We start from the raw sequence: 16,580 nt of genomic DNA on the forward strand, positions 1-16,580 counted from the left end.
AGCACAGGAATCTCAGGATGCACAAAAATTGCAGCCTACATCCACAGAAATAATAAACAGGGGCTGCACTCCAGGCTCAAAAAGCGATGCTACCCACAGCCCAAGGCCAGGTCAGTAGGGACCCTGAAAGAGTCAGGAAATGCAAAGGAAACCTAGGAGCAATTGCATGATCACATCTAAATGACCCAACCTTTAAAACACACATAGAAATCCCCAAAAAAATAGGAAAAAGTATGTTACACTGAAAAAACATTACTGGTGAACAATATAAAATATACATTTCTATACAAAATGAAACAGAGAAATCCAATAATCCCAAGAGGTTTTCTACTTTAGCCCAGTGACTTGAAAAGAGAAGCAGCCTCATTCAGGAAACATTCGAAATGACCAAGAACAGCCACATTACCCAATAAATCGTCCCAATGCTCCTTCCTCTACCATACCCTGCCTCTCAGGAAACATTCATACAGGAAGAAGGGATAAAAGAGCTGGCCAATAAATCACATGCTCTGCTTCTCAAAAGCAGAAACTTGACTTTCAAATTGTTTGACTCCAATGAAATAGGAACCGAAGGCTCCAAACAATAACAGAATTCCAGAGTAGCACCTCAGAAAACTCATCTGCTGAGTCGGCTCGTGTGGCCGAACTTAGGTAACAGCTGTAAGCAGAACTGGCCTGAGGAGAGATGTGGGCCACCCTCTTCCCTGCCAGGACCTTTCACCCTGTGAATCAGAAATAGCGGCCACTTAAAACACCAGCAAGCAGCTGAAGCGTCTTTAACCCAGTTACCCTACACTATGCGTATTAGGCAGAGGCAGGGAGATTTTTGGAAGGCTGGTAGGGGGAAAATGAATGGAAATGGAGCAAAATCTTTTTGGTGACAACGGTACCATAAGTCCTTGTTTCATATACACTTTTGTAGTACTTACAGAATTAGGCTGTCTTTTAAATGCTTTAAATATACATTAACTCAATTCTGCGAGGTAGGTATTTAATACTATCATTACACCCACTTTGCATGCAAGGAAACAGGCACGGAGGCTGCAGAGCAGGTAAGTCACAGAGCTAGAATGCAAACGCAGGCAGTCTGGCTCTGCCCCTAACCATTATTATGTGCAGCATCTCAGTCCAACCAAATATTTACCCAGCACCTGTCATGTGTACTTGTGCCAGGTTCTGGGCATATTAAGAGGCCTGCAACCCAGCCCTGCACTGTGCCACAATGTGCTCTGTCCTATAACACAGACAGGAACAAAGGCCCGAGGCTGGGTCATGGCTAGCACATTAGGCACCTCTGTGCCAGTTCACAATGGGGATCTGGGCAAGCCAAGCAGGAGCTGGATTTCAGGGCTGGATTTCAGCCCCACTTGCCCCCTTGGCCAGGCACTTCTGTGCAGTGTCTAACAGGCCTCACTGTCTGAGGCAGCCCTGCAGTGGCCCTGGAAGGACCCTCGATTCTGTTTTGGCAGTGAAAGGCTGGGAGAAGAGAAGGTTTAAATAATAGGAGGAGAGAAAACTAAAAATTATTTCCACAATACTATGCTCCTTATCGTTTTAATTAGATAGAAGTCATGATCACAGAGCCCATTTTAGCTTTACTAACAATGCATCCAGATTACTATACAATTGTTCCAGACATAAGAGGGCTAACCTCACAAACTGCCCTAACAAAACAGCCCTAAGCAGGCTGCCCACAACAAAACAAACCCCAGGTTCCAACAACTGCCTGCGACCAGATTTCAGTCCTGTTGGAAAGGCCTCGGCCTGGGCCATCTTCATTAGCTTCTGGACTCAGCACTTCAAACTACCAATTCTCTGCCCCAGGAACCTGAAACTGGCAGGACTCAATCCCAGGGACCCCTCCAAAGAAATCCAGCCTAGTGATAGATCCAGACAGCAACTGAGTCCCTTCAGGGGGGTCCAGTCTGCCCATTCATCAGGAACCAGAACTCCCCTGGAAGTGCAACCCCTCTTAGTAGAAAAAAATAGGCCGAGAGTCTTAAGAATCCAGTAATTGAGCTGTGGGTTTAGTAATCTGAATGAGGACCCTCTGTAGCACAATCAACCTGGGCCTAAACCAGGGAAATGCTAGATGAAATAGCATCTTCCATATTAAGGTCATCCTTACTGTACACTGCTCTGTGCCTCCTTTCCAATAAGCCCATCTCACACTAGTACCTGCCCTCCCCAGCCTTTCCATAGAACCCTCTGCCACAGTGGTGGCGGTGCATTAACTCTGCAGAACTCGTTAGGAAAGAGGGCTTTGGAGCCAGATTTCTTGGGTTTAAGTCCCAGATCTGCCTCTTAACTTGCTGTATTTCCTTAATCGAGTTCCTTATTCTTTCTACATCTGTTCTGACATCTGAAAAATTGAGATGATACTGCTAGTACCTACCTCACAGAGTTGTTTTAAGGATTCAATAAGTAAAGCCCTTAGAAAGTACCTACCAATATAAATACTGTGATTGTTTTTTTGCTATTATGAAGAACAAGAAGAGGCAGGAAAGGAGGAAGTAACAAGCACTAACCTAAGAGTATGTGTATTATTTGAGTTACTCTTCACAGCAAATCCAAGAGGTAGTTCCTCTAACTGTCCCCACTCTACTAAGGAGAAAAGTGAGGCACTGAAAAGGCAGCTAACTTGCCAAAGTTACACAGAATAGTTGGTGAAGCCAAGGAGTTAAACCCAAAGCCTGCAGCACTCAACCATGAAATGAACTCCTCTACATCCACAAAAGCTCTGTTAAATGTACCCTCTATCTTGTGGCCTAACTCAATCCCTTGAAAACACCCTCCTCCACTCTTGGGCCACGACCCTCCCACTCCTTTCAAGACTCAGGACAATGCACTCTATCCAGTGTCCTCTACTGCTCCTTGTTAATGATGTCAATCAACCTTGCCTTATTCACTAAGGATTTCTGATATCTGGCTCAGTCTTTCACTCAAACACAAGCCCTGCAATGGTCCTGGTGGCTTCATCCATGAGGATGATCCATCTGACACTTTGGCTGTATTCCCTCTGCTGCCTCATGACCTCCTCTTCTTTTACCTGCTGCCAGCCATAGCCACACCCTGGGGCCTCCCCTTGGAGAGTCTACCTCTGACCTCTGCAGTCTTCAATTCACACCCCTATTGTCTGACCACATTGAACTTTCTTTACCTCCAGTTTTCTGACTTGTTACTCCATACAACATTTATGGTTCAGCCTCATCAAGACCACCAGTCCCTTCCATCTTCTACTTTCTTTTTTTTTTTTTTTTTTTTAATTTTTGAGACGGAGTCTCACTCTGTCACCCAGGCTGGAGTGCAGTGGCACAATCTGGGCTCACTGCAAGCTCCGCCTCCCGGGTTCATGGCATTCTCCTGCCTCAGCTTCCCCAGCAGCTGGGACTACAGGCGCACACTGCCACGCCCGGCTAATTTTTGTATTTTAATTAGAGACGGGGTTTCACCGTGTTAGCCAGGATGGTCTCGATCTCCTGACCTTGTGATCTGCCCACCTCGGCCTCCCAAAGTGCTGGGATTACAGGCATGAGCCACCGTGCCCGGCCCCATCTTCTACTTCCTATTTGCCCTTCCTTCCTTTCCTATAACTCAGATCTCAGTCTATCATTTCAAATATTTTCTTACCAGTGTACTAAGTTCCCGCACCCCATTGTCTACCTATGGATTCACCTTAGATTAGGAAAATCCCTAACCCTTACCAATCTAACTGCCCACCTTCTTAAAACTACATCTAGATAGCTACAAAGGCTACAAGGAAAGAAAAAAAGAAATCACACAACCATCTAAATGTGTACCAAGATGGTCTGCGACTTCAGCACCACACAACTACCAATGCTCTATGTCCCTGGTCATCCTCGCCCTCAGTCTTCACTGCAGCTTCTTCAGTCCTCCTCAGTTAAAACCCCTACCTGACCACATTTCAGTCACACTTGGCAAAATGACCTCACGTTCTACTTCACCAGCACTGCGCCATCTCTAATCCCATTTAAGGAAAGCCACCCCCCAACCTTCCTGCCCCTCCAGTTCCAGCCCTTTCTCTTCTCTTTCCTGGTGAATGTCTCATAAAACATTCATTGGAGCAGCATCCTTTCCTCATTCTCCACTCCTCCACTAATCGGCACCGCAACAAGGCCCATGACAGCCCTCTGGCCAAGGTCACCACTGACATGAATTCAGTGGTCATTTTCCAGTCATTATCTTCCATGATCTCTGGTCAACGTTTAACAAACTTGGCCACTTTCTCCTTCTGGAAAGTCTATCCTCAGTCTGCTTGACATCACACTCTCCGGGTTTCCTTCCAACCTCTCAGTTCTCTTTCTCCCAGGCTCCTCTTTTTGGTTGCTATTGGGTTTTTTTTTCTTTCCTTTTCATTTTTTCTTTTGAGATGGGGTCTTGTTCTGTCACCCAGGCTGGAGTGCAGTGGCACAATCACGGCTCATTGCAGCCTCAACATCCTAGGCTCAGGTGATCCTCCTGCCTCAGCCTCCCAGGTAGCTGGGGCCACTGGTCCACGCCACCATGCTTGGCTATCTTATTTTTTTGTGGAGACAGGGGTCTCACTATGTTGCCCAGTCTAGTCTCAAACACTTGGTCCCAACTGATCCTCCCGCCTTGGCCTCCAAAAGTGCTGAGATTACAGGCACAAGCCACCATGCCTGGCTGCCAAGCTCCTCTTTGGTTCCTTTACTTTTGGTGATCCCATAAAAGCTGCATGTATACTACATGCCAGCAGTGGCTGAGGCCATAGGCGTCCTCAAGTCTTTTCCTTTCCCACACAACTGAACCCTCATGCATGGCTATGGCTTCAGTTACCATCTAAGTGGTTGCAAATGTGAGCTCAAACATTAGCCAGACCTAGGTTCAAATTCTGGCTCCACCATGTCTTAGGCACAACATTTAATTTCTCTAAGCTTCAGTTTTCTAATCTCTAAAATGATAATAGTAAATGTATAGCATATAAAAATATTGAGCACTGTGCCTCCTGCAAAATATTAATAATATAGTATAGTATACAGTATGTAACAATAAATGTTAGCTATTAGCTTTTTTTGTTTTGTTTTTTTTTGAGACGGAGTCTCGCACTGTCGCCAGGCTGGAGTGCAGTGGCGCGATCTCGGCTCACTGCAGGCTCCACCTCCTGGGTTCAAGCTATTCTCCTGCCTCAGCCTCCTGAATAGGTGGGACTATAGGCATGCACCACTACGCCTGGTTAATTTTTTGTATTTTAGTAGAGATGGGGTTTCATCATGTTGGCCAGATGGTCTGGATCTGCTGATCTCGTGATACACACACTTCGGCCTCTCAAAGTGCCGGGATTATAGGCGTGAGCCACCGTGCCCGGCCCTAGGTATTAGTTTTAACTGCATCTCCAAACCTCACCTCTAAGTTTCCATTTACCTATGTGAAATCTCAAGTTGAATTACTGCACAAGCAGTTCAAACTCAGTCACTCTAAAATCAAACTTCTCCCCTTCCCACCAAACCTGCTATTTCTTCAGGGTTACAGATCACAGTGCATGACCCCATTACCCACCTCAATACCTACAGTGGTTTTAAAACATGTCCAAAAATTCTTCAACCTTCCTCCCACCAAGAGATATCTCTCTTCTGCCCTTGAACCTAGCAATGTCTTTTTTACTGTCTTGATGAAAAGAGCACAGTAAAAGTGACACTGAATCACTGTTGAGGATTGGATAGAAAAGACCAGGCAGTTTCTGCCAGTTTCTCTTGGTACATTTGTTCTGCAAGCCTTCAGCCTCAATATGAGAAGTCCAGCTATCTTGAGGCCATCACATAGAAAGACCACATGAAGAGAGATGCCCCAGGGGGCCACCCTTGTCCAGCACCCAGCTGTTGCAATGTACCCAGCTCAGATGCCAGGCATGTGTATGAAGCCTTGAGGTGACCCCACCCTCCATCTGATTACAACTTCATGAGGGACCCTGAACAAGAACTGCCTAGTTGAACCCAGTCAACCCCCGATTCACAAGTAAAATACATTGTTACTGTGTTAAACTATTGTTGTAAGGTGGTTCATTAATCAGTAACAGATAACCAGAACAATGCTCAAACCAAAAACCTAAGAATTATCCCTAAGATCTATTCTGTTGTCATATTCCACATCCAATCACAAAATTCTGGCAATTCTTAAATGTTGCTTAAATCCATCTACATTTCTGCATCCCTCCTGCCCCTTCTTGGTTGTGAACACCATCGTCTCATTTCTGGATCAGGACATCTTCCTAACTAGTCTTGCTCCAGTCTTCCCTCCCTTTCCAATCCTTCTCTGCACTGCAGACAGATCTGACCATGTCATTGCAGGCAAACTTTTAGGGTTTCCATGACCCTAGCTGGGCTCTGCAGCTTCATTTCTAGCACTGCTCCAAACCCTGCTCCAAAAACACAGAACCCCTGAAGTTCCTTGAAGTCATGGGGTTACTCACCCCCAAATTTCCGCACAGCTATTCCTTTTGCCTGACTCTGGCCCTGCCTGTCACTGGGCCAACTTTACTCAGCTTCAATGTTGCAGACATTAAAAGACTCCTCTGGGAAGTTCTCTTTGGCCCTGAAATCTAGGTTAGGTTCCCTTTCATGTGCTACTCTAGTCATCTTTATTTCCCTCCAGATAGACTATGCTACTCCAAAATGTAATTGTTTATTTTTCATCGTACAGGAGCATAAGTACCTTGAGGGCAGACTAATGTCTTATTCACTCAACATTTTTTTTTTTTTTAGGGAAAAAAGCAAATTTAAAAAGATAGAGCATTATGTTACAATTTTGGTAAAATTCTTAAAGCACATAAAATGATACTATATATGGTTTACACCCACATGCATGTATGATAAAAAGCCGAAAATATGCATGAGACTGTTACTCACTAACCTCGGGATAGTGGTCACCACTGAGAAGGGTGGAGGAGGAAGCAGGCAGGGAACAGGAGTCTTTAGTTTCATTTCAAGATCACCAGAGTTTTGAAGTCAAAATGGCAAAATGTTCAATCAGGAAGGCAGGTACACAGAAGTCTGTTATATTATTTTCTGTACTTTTCTGAATTCTTAAAATAATTCATAATTAGAAATAAAACTCTGAAAGAACTGTATTTCTGTTTAGCTCCTGACTCCATGTCTACACTGATTAGGGACGGGTATAGACTTCCGATGCCTCAATCAATGGTCCTGGAGTGCCTCCAGATTGTCATTCCCTTCCCCGAGAGAGAGGCCAGAGCAGCAGCTCTCCTGTTGAAAAAAGAACCCAGGGGAATCCCCCTTGGAGAGACATGGACATAATTAGTGGGATAAGTCCTCAACTCTGAAAGCAGCAGTCCAGAGGTTAAAACAGTTCCCAGCAAATCTAGGTACAGAGGAATTTGATAAATGAGATTGGCTTGCAAATGCAACTTTTCAGATGGTGAGCTACTATCAAAATCATGTAAGAGTGTTTGTCTCTCTGAGCCAAAGGGCAGAACACCTACCTTTATGCACAGTGAAGGAGAGAGTGGGTAATCAATGAAAGCAAAATCCGTGAGCAGACTCCCACCTCAAACACAAACCCACACAACTTTCCCAGTGGGAGCTGCACTATCACTGAGTTCCCAGAGGGCCTCTCACAGGCAACCAGGTGACAGAAACAATCAAGTGACCCCTCAATTTCCAGAATTGTTATCTATGGTTCACAGTCTCTCTCACTCATCCTTTCAACAATTATTAATTGTAACAGGTAAGCAGCACCAAAGAATGCTCATGGCCATGGGCTTAGAATCAGACAAGCTCATACCCTGATCCTGACCCTGAGCCTCCACTGGTTATGCAATTCTGGGCAAGACTCAACTTTTCAGAGTCTCAAGTTTCCTCTTTTCTAAGTTGCTATGTCTTTGTAAGTCAGCAATACCTGGTTAACAGCACTGTTGGGAGGATTAAATTAGGTGATCCAAGGAAAACACTCAGCATTGTAAATGGTACACAGTCCTGTATTTACCAGACACTAGACTAGATTCCGGTGATAAAATGGTGATTAAGATGGTCAAGGAACCAGCAATGATGCAGGTTACAGACTCAGATGCCAGCCATGTATTTAGCGCTAGAAATCTGAACTGGCCTTATAAATTGTGGGGCCCAGTGCAAAATGAAAATGCAAAGCACCTGTCCTAAAATTAAGAATTCTTTTTTTCAGGATGGTGACCAAAGAGCAGTAAACCAGGCATGGGGCTCTTCTGAACCCAGTGGTTGCATGGCTGGGAAGCCAGCCCTGCTAAAAGTAGATGTGCCTAGGTACTTTACAGACACTCAGAAAATGAGGGTCAACCAGAACTGGGCTTCTTAGACTCATCCAAACACCTGGGACATTCGGGGAGATGACAGGGGAGAGCCACGACATAACACAGGGGGCTGCAGGATCCAAAATAAAAGCCCCTCAATAATTAAATTTGTGGGAAGTATCAGAGGAAATTCCCACCTCTTGTCACCTACAATAGTTACGAGACCTTCCCTAACAAGCTTTCCTTCTCTTTAGTCTACCTTAGAAATAAATCCTTTTATAAAATTAATACCATCAGGAGATTTTGCCCCGCTGAAGTCCAGAAGCAACAGGCTGCTTATGGCCTAGTGTCTATTGGGAACAGCCGACTTCCCAGGCAGCACGTGGCAAAGGAACATAGCACAGTCTCAGTACCTCTTCAAAAGAAACGGGGCTGGGCACGGTGGCTCAGGCCTGTGATCCCAGCACTTTGGGAAGCTGAGGTAGGTGGATCACTTGAGGTCAGAAGATTGAGACCAGCCTGGGCAACATGGCGAAACCCCGTCTCTACCAAAAAATACAAAAAACTAACCACACGCCTGTAGTCCCAGCTACTCAGGAGGCTTAGGTGGGATAATTGCTTGAACCCGGGAGGCAGAGGTTGCAGTGAGCTGAGATCAAGCCACTGCACTCCAGCCTGGGTGACAGAGTGACACCCCATCAAGCAAGCAAGCAAGAAAAGCAAGAAACAAACAAACAAACTGGGGCTTGGGGCAGGTAGGAATGTGCCCCTGAAAGTAACACTAGGGGACTGAGTAAGGAGATCGCACCACTGCACTCCAGCCTGGATGACAGAGTGAGACTCTGTCAAAAAAAAAAAAAAAAGAAGAGGAGAGGAGAAAAAGAAGAAAGAGGAGGAGAGGGAAAAAAGAAGAAAAAGAAGGAGAGGGGAGGGGAAGGGAGGGAAGAAAAACGAAACAAAACAAAACTGGGGCTTGGGGCAGGTAGGAATGTGCCCCTGAAAGTGACACTAAGGGGCTGAGTAAGAAGGTTGCCTAAAAATCTATATGTGGTCACCTGATGGAACATTAGATGCTGAAGATCACCTCAGTGACTATGACCAGGGTAAGGAGACTGTAAGGCAGGAGTTCCCAGCACACAACATAGTTCTCTTCCTAGCCAGCCTTCTCTGTAACAATCACCTGCCAGAGTCCTTGGGGACAAGGGCGCATCAGCCAGCCTGCTCATGGCCACTGCTTTCTTTAACATAGTAGTGGTCAAGGACCACTTTTCCGTGCCTGTTTACTTAAGAAGCAATATACTAAAAATTCTGAGTGCATCCCAACTGCTTTAACACCAAGCTGCCTGAGCCTCTGCCCAGCGCAAGGGAACTACTTGTGGGTGGAAGGCAACGAAGAGGGAGGGCCCTGGGGCCACAAGAGCAGTTCAACTACTTGCTAGCTGTGTGAACTTGAGGAAATTACACAACCTCCCTGAGTCTCAGTTTAATGCTATTACACATGCAAAGGACTTAGAACATTGGCACAGAGTAAGTGCTCAATAAATGTTAACTGATTTTGCCCTCCTGATTATAACTCATATACTTATCTCCTCTCAACCCCCACCCGAGCACTGCCCACATGCCAACAAGCATGTGGCTTTGGCATCTTTCAGTATGCAAGCCCCTGGAGGGCATGAATCAAGGTCCCAATGTGTCCTCTCCCAGGGCTCATACTGTTAGACTGGAGCCACAGAAGTTTGGGAACCAGACGTAACACCTTTGTAGAAGAGTTCCTACTTGATGGTATGGATTTGCTCAAAACATTTTTGCTATGTGAACTCCATATATGACAGATCTGTTTATTGTGCTCAGATAATTTGTATCTTATAAATTATTAAGAAAGGAATATTTAATATGACTGCCTAATCCAGTCGACATTTAGACTAAAAAGTGACCTACATTATCACTTTACAGTTAGTCATAATAAATACAAGTTAACAATGTTCATAGATATTCAGGGTTAAAAACAATGTACTTTTTTTTACCAATAAAGAAGTTCGGTTCACAGATAACTGAACATAATATGAAATCACAAATGTACCTTCACTCCTCTTTTCAAGTAGCATCCTTTACAATTTCATAGTGCCCGTGGGCTCTACCCTTTGTAGCACATCATGGGTTTCTATTGTTGGTTAGTTAGCTGGTTTTTATCCTGCAAATGGTGAGAGATTTGTGATGATCAGCCCAATTCTCTCACCACATCTTCCCCACTGACACATACATTTTTATGGTGGCAGATACAGCCTATAACCCAGAAACTAAATAGGTCCAGTCCACCAGTCTATACAAAGAAATCTTATTAAACTAACCTATCAAATCTAATCTTATTAAATCCCAAACACTGGCCGGGCGCGGTGGCTCACTCCTGTAATCCCAGCACTTTGTGAGGCCGAGGCAGGTGGATCACCTGAGGTCAGGAGTTTGAGACCAGCCTGGCCAACATGGTGAAACCCCATCTCTACTAAGCATACAAAAATTAGCCGGGCATGGTGGTGGGCACCTGTAATCCCAGCTACTTAGGAGGCTGAGACAGGAGAATCACCCCATTGCATTCCAGCCTGCGTGACAAGAGCAAAACTCTGCCTCAAAAAAAAAAAAATCCCCAACGCGGTACAGTAGTTTCCCCTCATCCATGGGGGATGTATTCCAAGTCCCAGTGGATACCTAAAACCACAGATAGTACTGAGCTATCACAGAACTAACTAACATAGCACATAGCATATAGCACACTATATTTTTTCCTATACACACACACCTATGATAAAGTTTAATGTGTAAATTAGGCACAGTAAGTGATTAATAATAACTAATAATAAAAGTGAACAATTATAACAATATACTGTAATAAAAGTTATGTGAATGTGGTCTCTCTCTCTCTCTCTTAAAATATCTTATTGTACTGTTCTCACCTATTTTGAGACCTCGGTGGACCATGGTTAACTGAAACCTTGAAAAGTAAAACTGTGGATGGGAGGGTGGAGGCTACTATAAACAAATGCAGTGAATATTAATTGACAATTAGCATCCAAGACTAATCAACCATTTTTACTTGTCACATTTTCAAGTCTAAGTTTATATTTTAGTTCACAATAAAACACATAAAATGAGAGGAACGTCCTGGAAAGCAAAGAAGCACATCAGAAGCTACCCGCTCCCCTATGTGCCTTATTTAACCTGTCCTGCCACAGGTTCCTCTAGAGCCACACACCTGCCAGTCCTGCAGCCAAGGAGGATATTACAGCTGAGGGTTCATCCCCCATGACTTTCAGGGCCATGCACAAAGTAGGGGCTCCATAAATACTTGTTGAATAGATAAATTATTCAAATGGGTTTTATTTTCGTAGCTTTTAAAAGATTCTTAAAAGAGTCTTGTGACTTCCTGCTTGTTGATTACAACTCCCAGGATTTCCATAAATTGAGACTAGTTTAAAAGGTACGTCAATACCACTAAGCAGTAACAGTCATTCTACAGGAGGTATAAAACTAACATCAGCAACATAATCACAATATGTTAACTTTTTTTTTTTTTTTTGTCTTGAGACGGAATCTCACTCTGTCGCCCAGGCTGGAGTGCAGTGGTGCGATCTCACCGCAACCTCTGCCTCCTGGGTTCAAGCGATTCTCCTGCCTCAGCCTCCCAAGTAGCTGAGATTACAGGCATGCACCATGACACCCAGCTAATTTTTATATTTTAAGTAGAGACAGGGTTTCTCCATGTCAGCCAGGCTGGTCTCAAACTCCTGACCTCAAGTGATCCGCCTGTGTCGCCCTCCGGAAGTGCTGGGATTACAGGCGTGAGCCACCTCGCCCAGCCACACAATACATTAACATTTTACATTTGAAAAGCAATGTACTGTTTACAAATGACTTTCCCTCCACTATCTCATTTAATCATCATAGGTATCACACAGGGTACAACCAATTCTACCACTGTTGTTTTGATGGCGCAGAGGGAAAAAAGGTTAATTCCAGATCAATCATCACATGAGTCAAGACAGAAAATTTTGAACTGAAAGGAATCTAGAAGTTGATCTTGTCCAACCTCCCAGGAAAACTCGAGAAATGTGTTTTTCTCTTTCATTTTAACCTGACTATTTTCTCCTACCTTATTCAAAAAGCTCTGCACCTTGTGTTACTAGTTCTACCTAGGAGGAGAAAGAGTAAGATGCTGGTACTGCCTGTTGGGACAAAAGCTAAATGTTTACCCAGAGACCTGGCAGATGTAAACATGGCCTTTAAACCCCATCATGGAAAGGGGAAAAGTTGTGTGCCCTTCAAGGAAGATTCACTCATCAACTGGAAAACAGAGATTTTTATGTTTAAATTGCCACCCCGGCTAAACGGATTATATCTTGATCATCTTCAAGTTAAGAGTAAAGGATACATTCTGCATTCCCCAGAACAAAACACCTAATCCAAACAGATTTTATCTTGTCTCAGTTTAAAAACTGGTGGAAAAAAAGCAGAATTTTCCTTTCCATTTCATATTCATCTGATTCAACAAATAAAATATCGGGCCCTAACTATTACTACATGCCAGAAACCAAGTCAGGCACCGCACCAGGTGATACATCTAATTGATTAGGATTAGCAAATTTCTATTCTTTCCCTCGACTGAAATCAATAAAACCCTGTCTTAAATATTAAAGTACTATCCCTGTCCCTCACCTTGACTGTCACTTCTGAGAACACTTGTTTTAAGAAATCAACAGCGACCCGAAGATCAGTAGAGCTTCTTCATCTGTTTTAATATCTCAATCTTATTAAAAGGATTAATCCTGTTAAGACAAAATAGCACCTCCACCTTTCTCTCCCTTCTTCCTTTCCACTCTCCTCCAAATAAAAAGGTTAAGTGATGACATCCAGCCCAAAGAACAATGAACAATACGTACATACACACACACAGCTCTCTCTTCCAGTTTCCAACAGGAACAACACAAGAAAGTCAAACACTGATTAAAAAGAAATGACACACACCATCATTCTTGTCAAGTGCCGGGAATGGGAACTTGCTCTAATCCATTCAGCAAAATCTGGAGTCAAACTTGGAATGAAAGGAGCATTTTTTTTTTCCTGCAAGGTAAGTAAAAGAACTCAGGAATTTTTTTTTTTTAATAAGATACCAGATGCAAATAAATTGATTTCTATTCCTCAGAAATAGGGCTTTTAATAAACGCCACACAGAGTATGCATAAGCAAGCAAGTCAATCAGAAAGACAGGAAGAGAAGAATAATGTGTGGCACATCGTTTTCTCTGAAAGTCGATAAGCAAAAGGTGAACACAAAAAGGCTACCTCGGGAGGGCTAGTTTTTTGTTTTGAGATGGTTTTTCTGTTTGTTTCCATCCAGTTTAATGCTAAAGAATTTTCTGAAATCTTTTCACAGGGGACACTTGGCACACTCACAAAAACTAAACTGTTTCCTTTAAGATTTCTTTTCTCACCTCCAAAGAGTAGCCACTGGCTTTTATGGGGTTGGTCACTGCACTTGTGAATTTTAGATGGATAAAGTGGCAAACTAATGATTTTTTTTAAATATGAAAGTAAAACTAAGATGTATGGCAAGTAAAGCTTTTTAAAAAGCCAAGTCAAATTTGGGGCCTGCTGATTTTGACACAAAGCTGTTAGTAAATTGGCAAAGAAATTAATCTGCTTTTAGGGTAACCTTGAGCCCAGGTAAAATAAAAAGGCCAAGTCAAATTTGTGACCTGTTGATTCTGACACAAAGCTGCTAGTAAATTGGCAAATAAATTAATCTGCTTTTAAGGTAACCTTGAGCCCACAAACATTCATCCGCTCACCTTTAGACTATGCCTATCTAGAGGTTAGCCTGAGTAATTAACCAGAGTTATCAATTTCGTTTTCACTAAGCATTTTGATAGGTTTGGCACCTCAAAGACAGCTTTGTGATGCAATTTATAAATTTAAAACACATACAGTAAATAAAGAAAATAATAAAATGTCAGAACCACCTGATTTTCTTTTTAAAGAACTATTTAAGTATTCAAAATTAGCTTTTAGTAGTACAGGCAATGTCACCCTTTCCTACTTGGTAATTATCCCAACAAACTTTCGCTTTAATTTAGGCAGACTGCAAGACAAAAACCATGTACTGTATTTTATAAGATAAATTACAAATTAAATCAGTTATTTAACTTAGAAAATAAGCTTCTGGACACTTTGGCAGCTCTCTTAACTTACAGGGCACCTGTATTGTGAAGAATGTTCATAATCAGATAACCCCCTTAACCAGCTACAGTACTGGGTGAATAATATCCCTTTATCACAAAGATAAAGGAAGTTACTGCCATCAACAAATGAACAACAAAACAGAACTTGAACTCAGAATTTTAGATCCAGCTCCATTCACAAGGCCATGCATTAACTGCAGTCACCATCCTTTCCCACAAGACCATCAAGCTCTGAAGCATCAGGAGAAACATTTCCTTTATGTACACTAAAATAAGCCCAAATACACAGATGACAGTACAAACCCGGTCCGGCGTTTCTTGGCGGTCAAAGCATGCACAGACTTTCTCAGTACAGCCTTAAGTGTAATTCCTAGAAGGCACTGGCAAATCTCTGCCAGGCCAATCTGCAGTCGAAAACCGAGTGCATGTGTCCAACAAGATGACAGGAGGGTCAATGCTTCTAACCGTCTACTTCAACTCTGCATGGCAATAGCGGTTCTGCCCAACATGGTAAACACAGTAATCGTATAGGATCGAACACAGTCTCTGCAAATGAGGATCCCCTTAAACGCAAACAAGCAGCTCTGGGGAAATATAATTTCTGGAACAAAACATGGTGCTCGCATAATTCCACAAAGACCTACATAGAAGTCCATTTTTAAAATGATGTTCGGTCCCAGCACTGTGCTGACACTTTTCCCACCTGAACTTCTCAGCACAAGCCTGGCCTAAACAGCCGGGTTCCAATCCGTGCACAGTGGAACCGCGGCACGCACCCAAGACTGGAATGGTGGGGCAATACCTGTCCCTACTCAGTCCTGTTCGTGCCAGCCTGCGAGGTAGTTTAGACCCGTCTGCTTTATGGTAATGTGCTTTTAAAACCCCGCCACGACCGAGGTCATAGCTTTAGAGATTTAATAACAATCAAATGACCAGGGCTGCTGGGCACTTAGTGAGCCATTCTGGTTATGGCTCTTTAATAGCACCTGGAGTTCTGCTCCAGGGAGAGCGGAAAACTCCTGCTCCCCCGGAAAGAAAGTCCTCTGCGGAGAGCGCAGAGGGAAGCCAGGAAGCCGATCGCGGGCAGGGGACGCGCCGCCGCGGCCGCCCCATCTCTCAAGCAGCCCCAGCGCGACCCTCGCCCTGCGGCCGTGCTGGTCCAGGCCGCACCTTTACCTGTCAGCTCCACCACCCACCCCCCTTGGAGGCTGCCCCTCCGAGTCCAGGGCAAGGCTTACGAGCCGGCTGCAGGAGAAAGAACCCCAGAGGCATCCTATCCCAAAGAAAGAAAGCAAAAAGGCTGCTCCTCAAGGCAGGGGGCCATCCGGCACGCCGAGATCCGAGAGGCGACATGCCACCCCTGCCCTGCACCTACCAGATAATCCATGTACAGAAACGCCTCAGTTATCCGGAGATCAGACATCCGGCAGCCTAAAGCATCCGGAACGACTCCGAACCCGGAAAAAAAAAGCAGCGTCTCTGGCTGCGAGCGAGCAGCTCTTGAAAAAGCCAGCAACAGCGAAAATAGCCGAAAGCAGCCGACTAGCCGGAGATTACACAAGGGGCGCGGCGATTGGCCAGGCGGGCGGGCAGAGGGAAAGAAGCGCGCTCATTGGCTGCGGCGCCTATAAAAGGCGGGCCCCAGCCGGTGGCAGGAGAGAAACGGGGGGGGGGGGGGGGGGGGGGGGTTCCTGTATGCTGAGCGCAGGAGCTGGGGTGGGGGCGGTGCAAGCGGAAGAAAGAGCCAAGAGAACGGAAAATCGGCTGGTGCTGTCGCCGCCCGAGTTTTTTGTTTCCACAGCTTTCCAGTTGGGTACAACGGAGCCGAACTCCGTGTTCCCGGGCTGGAGAGCCTTGGTGTCCCCGCCAACCCCCAGTAGGAAGCGAGCGCTGTAACGTGGGAGGCGTGGTCGCCACTGATCTTGTCTTCTCCCCGAGAGCCTTCCTAAAGGCTCTGCCGCCACGAGACGGCACCACCGGGAAAGAAGTGTGTGAAATATACTCCGTAAACAGGCAATCCTGTACGCGACTTAGGAGCAGAAAGACCCTCCGCACTTTTATCATTTGAAAGTAAGGCGGACGATTCCGGCC

The 16,580-nt window shown here is 44.6% G+C and overlaps 1 protein-coding gene across 3 annotated transcripts in view; it reads right to left on the reverse strand.

Annotated features, from left to right (window-relative positions):
* ARL15 (ADP ribosylation factor like GTPase 15) overlaps positions 1-16,006 on the reverse strand; it is a 433,698-nt gene extending 417,692 nt beyond the window's left edge. For 2 of the 3 annotated variants that reach the window (XM_032145208.2, XM_058434194.1), the window contains exon 1: positions 15,865-15,934. Coding sequence is in view for 1 of the 3 variants with exons in the window: in XM_032145209.2 (XP_032001100.1) it covers positions 15,865-15,912 (48 nt within the window). In the remaining 2 variants the exon portion in view is untranslated. Of the gene's footprint in view, positions 1-15,864 lie in introns of all 3 variants that reach the window. The other variant, XM_032145209.2, reaches the window with a different exon arrangement.
* Positions 16,007-16,580: the final 574 nt, after the last annotated feature.

The sequence above is a fragment of the Hylobates moloch genome, unplaced genomic scaffold, assembly GCF_009828535.3.
Source record: "Hylobates moloch isolate HMO894 unplaced genomic scaffold, HMol_V3 SCAFFOLD_23, whole genome shotgun sequence".
NCBI classification, from domain to species: domain Eukaryota; kingdom Metazoa; phylum Chordata; class Mammalia; order Primates; family Hylobatidae; genus Hylobates; species Hylobates moloch.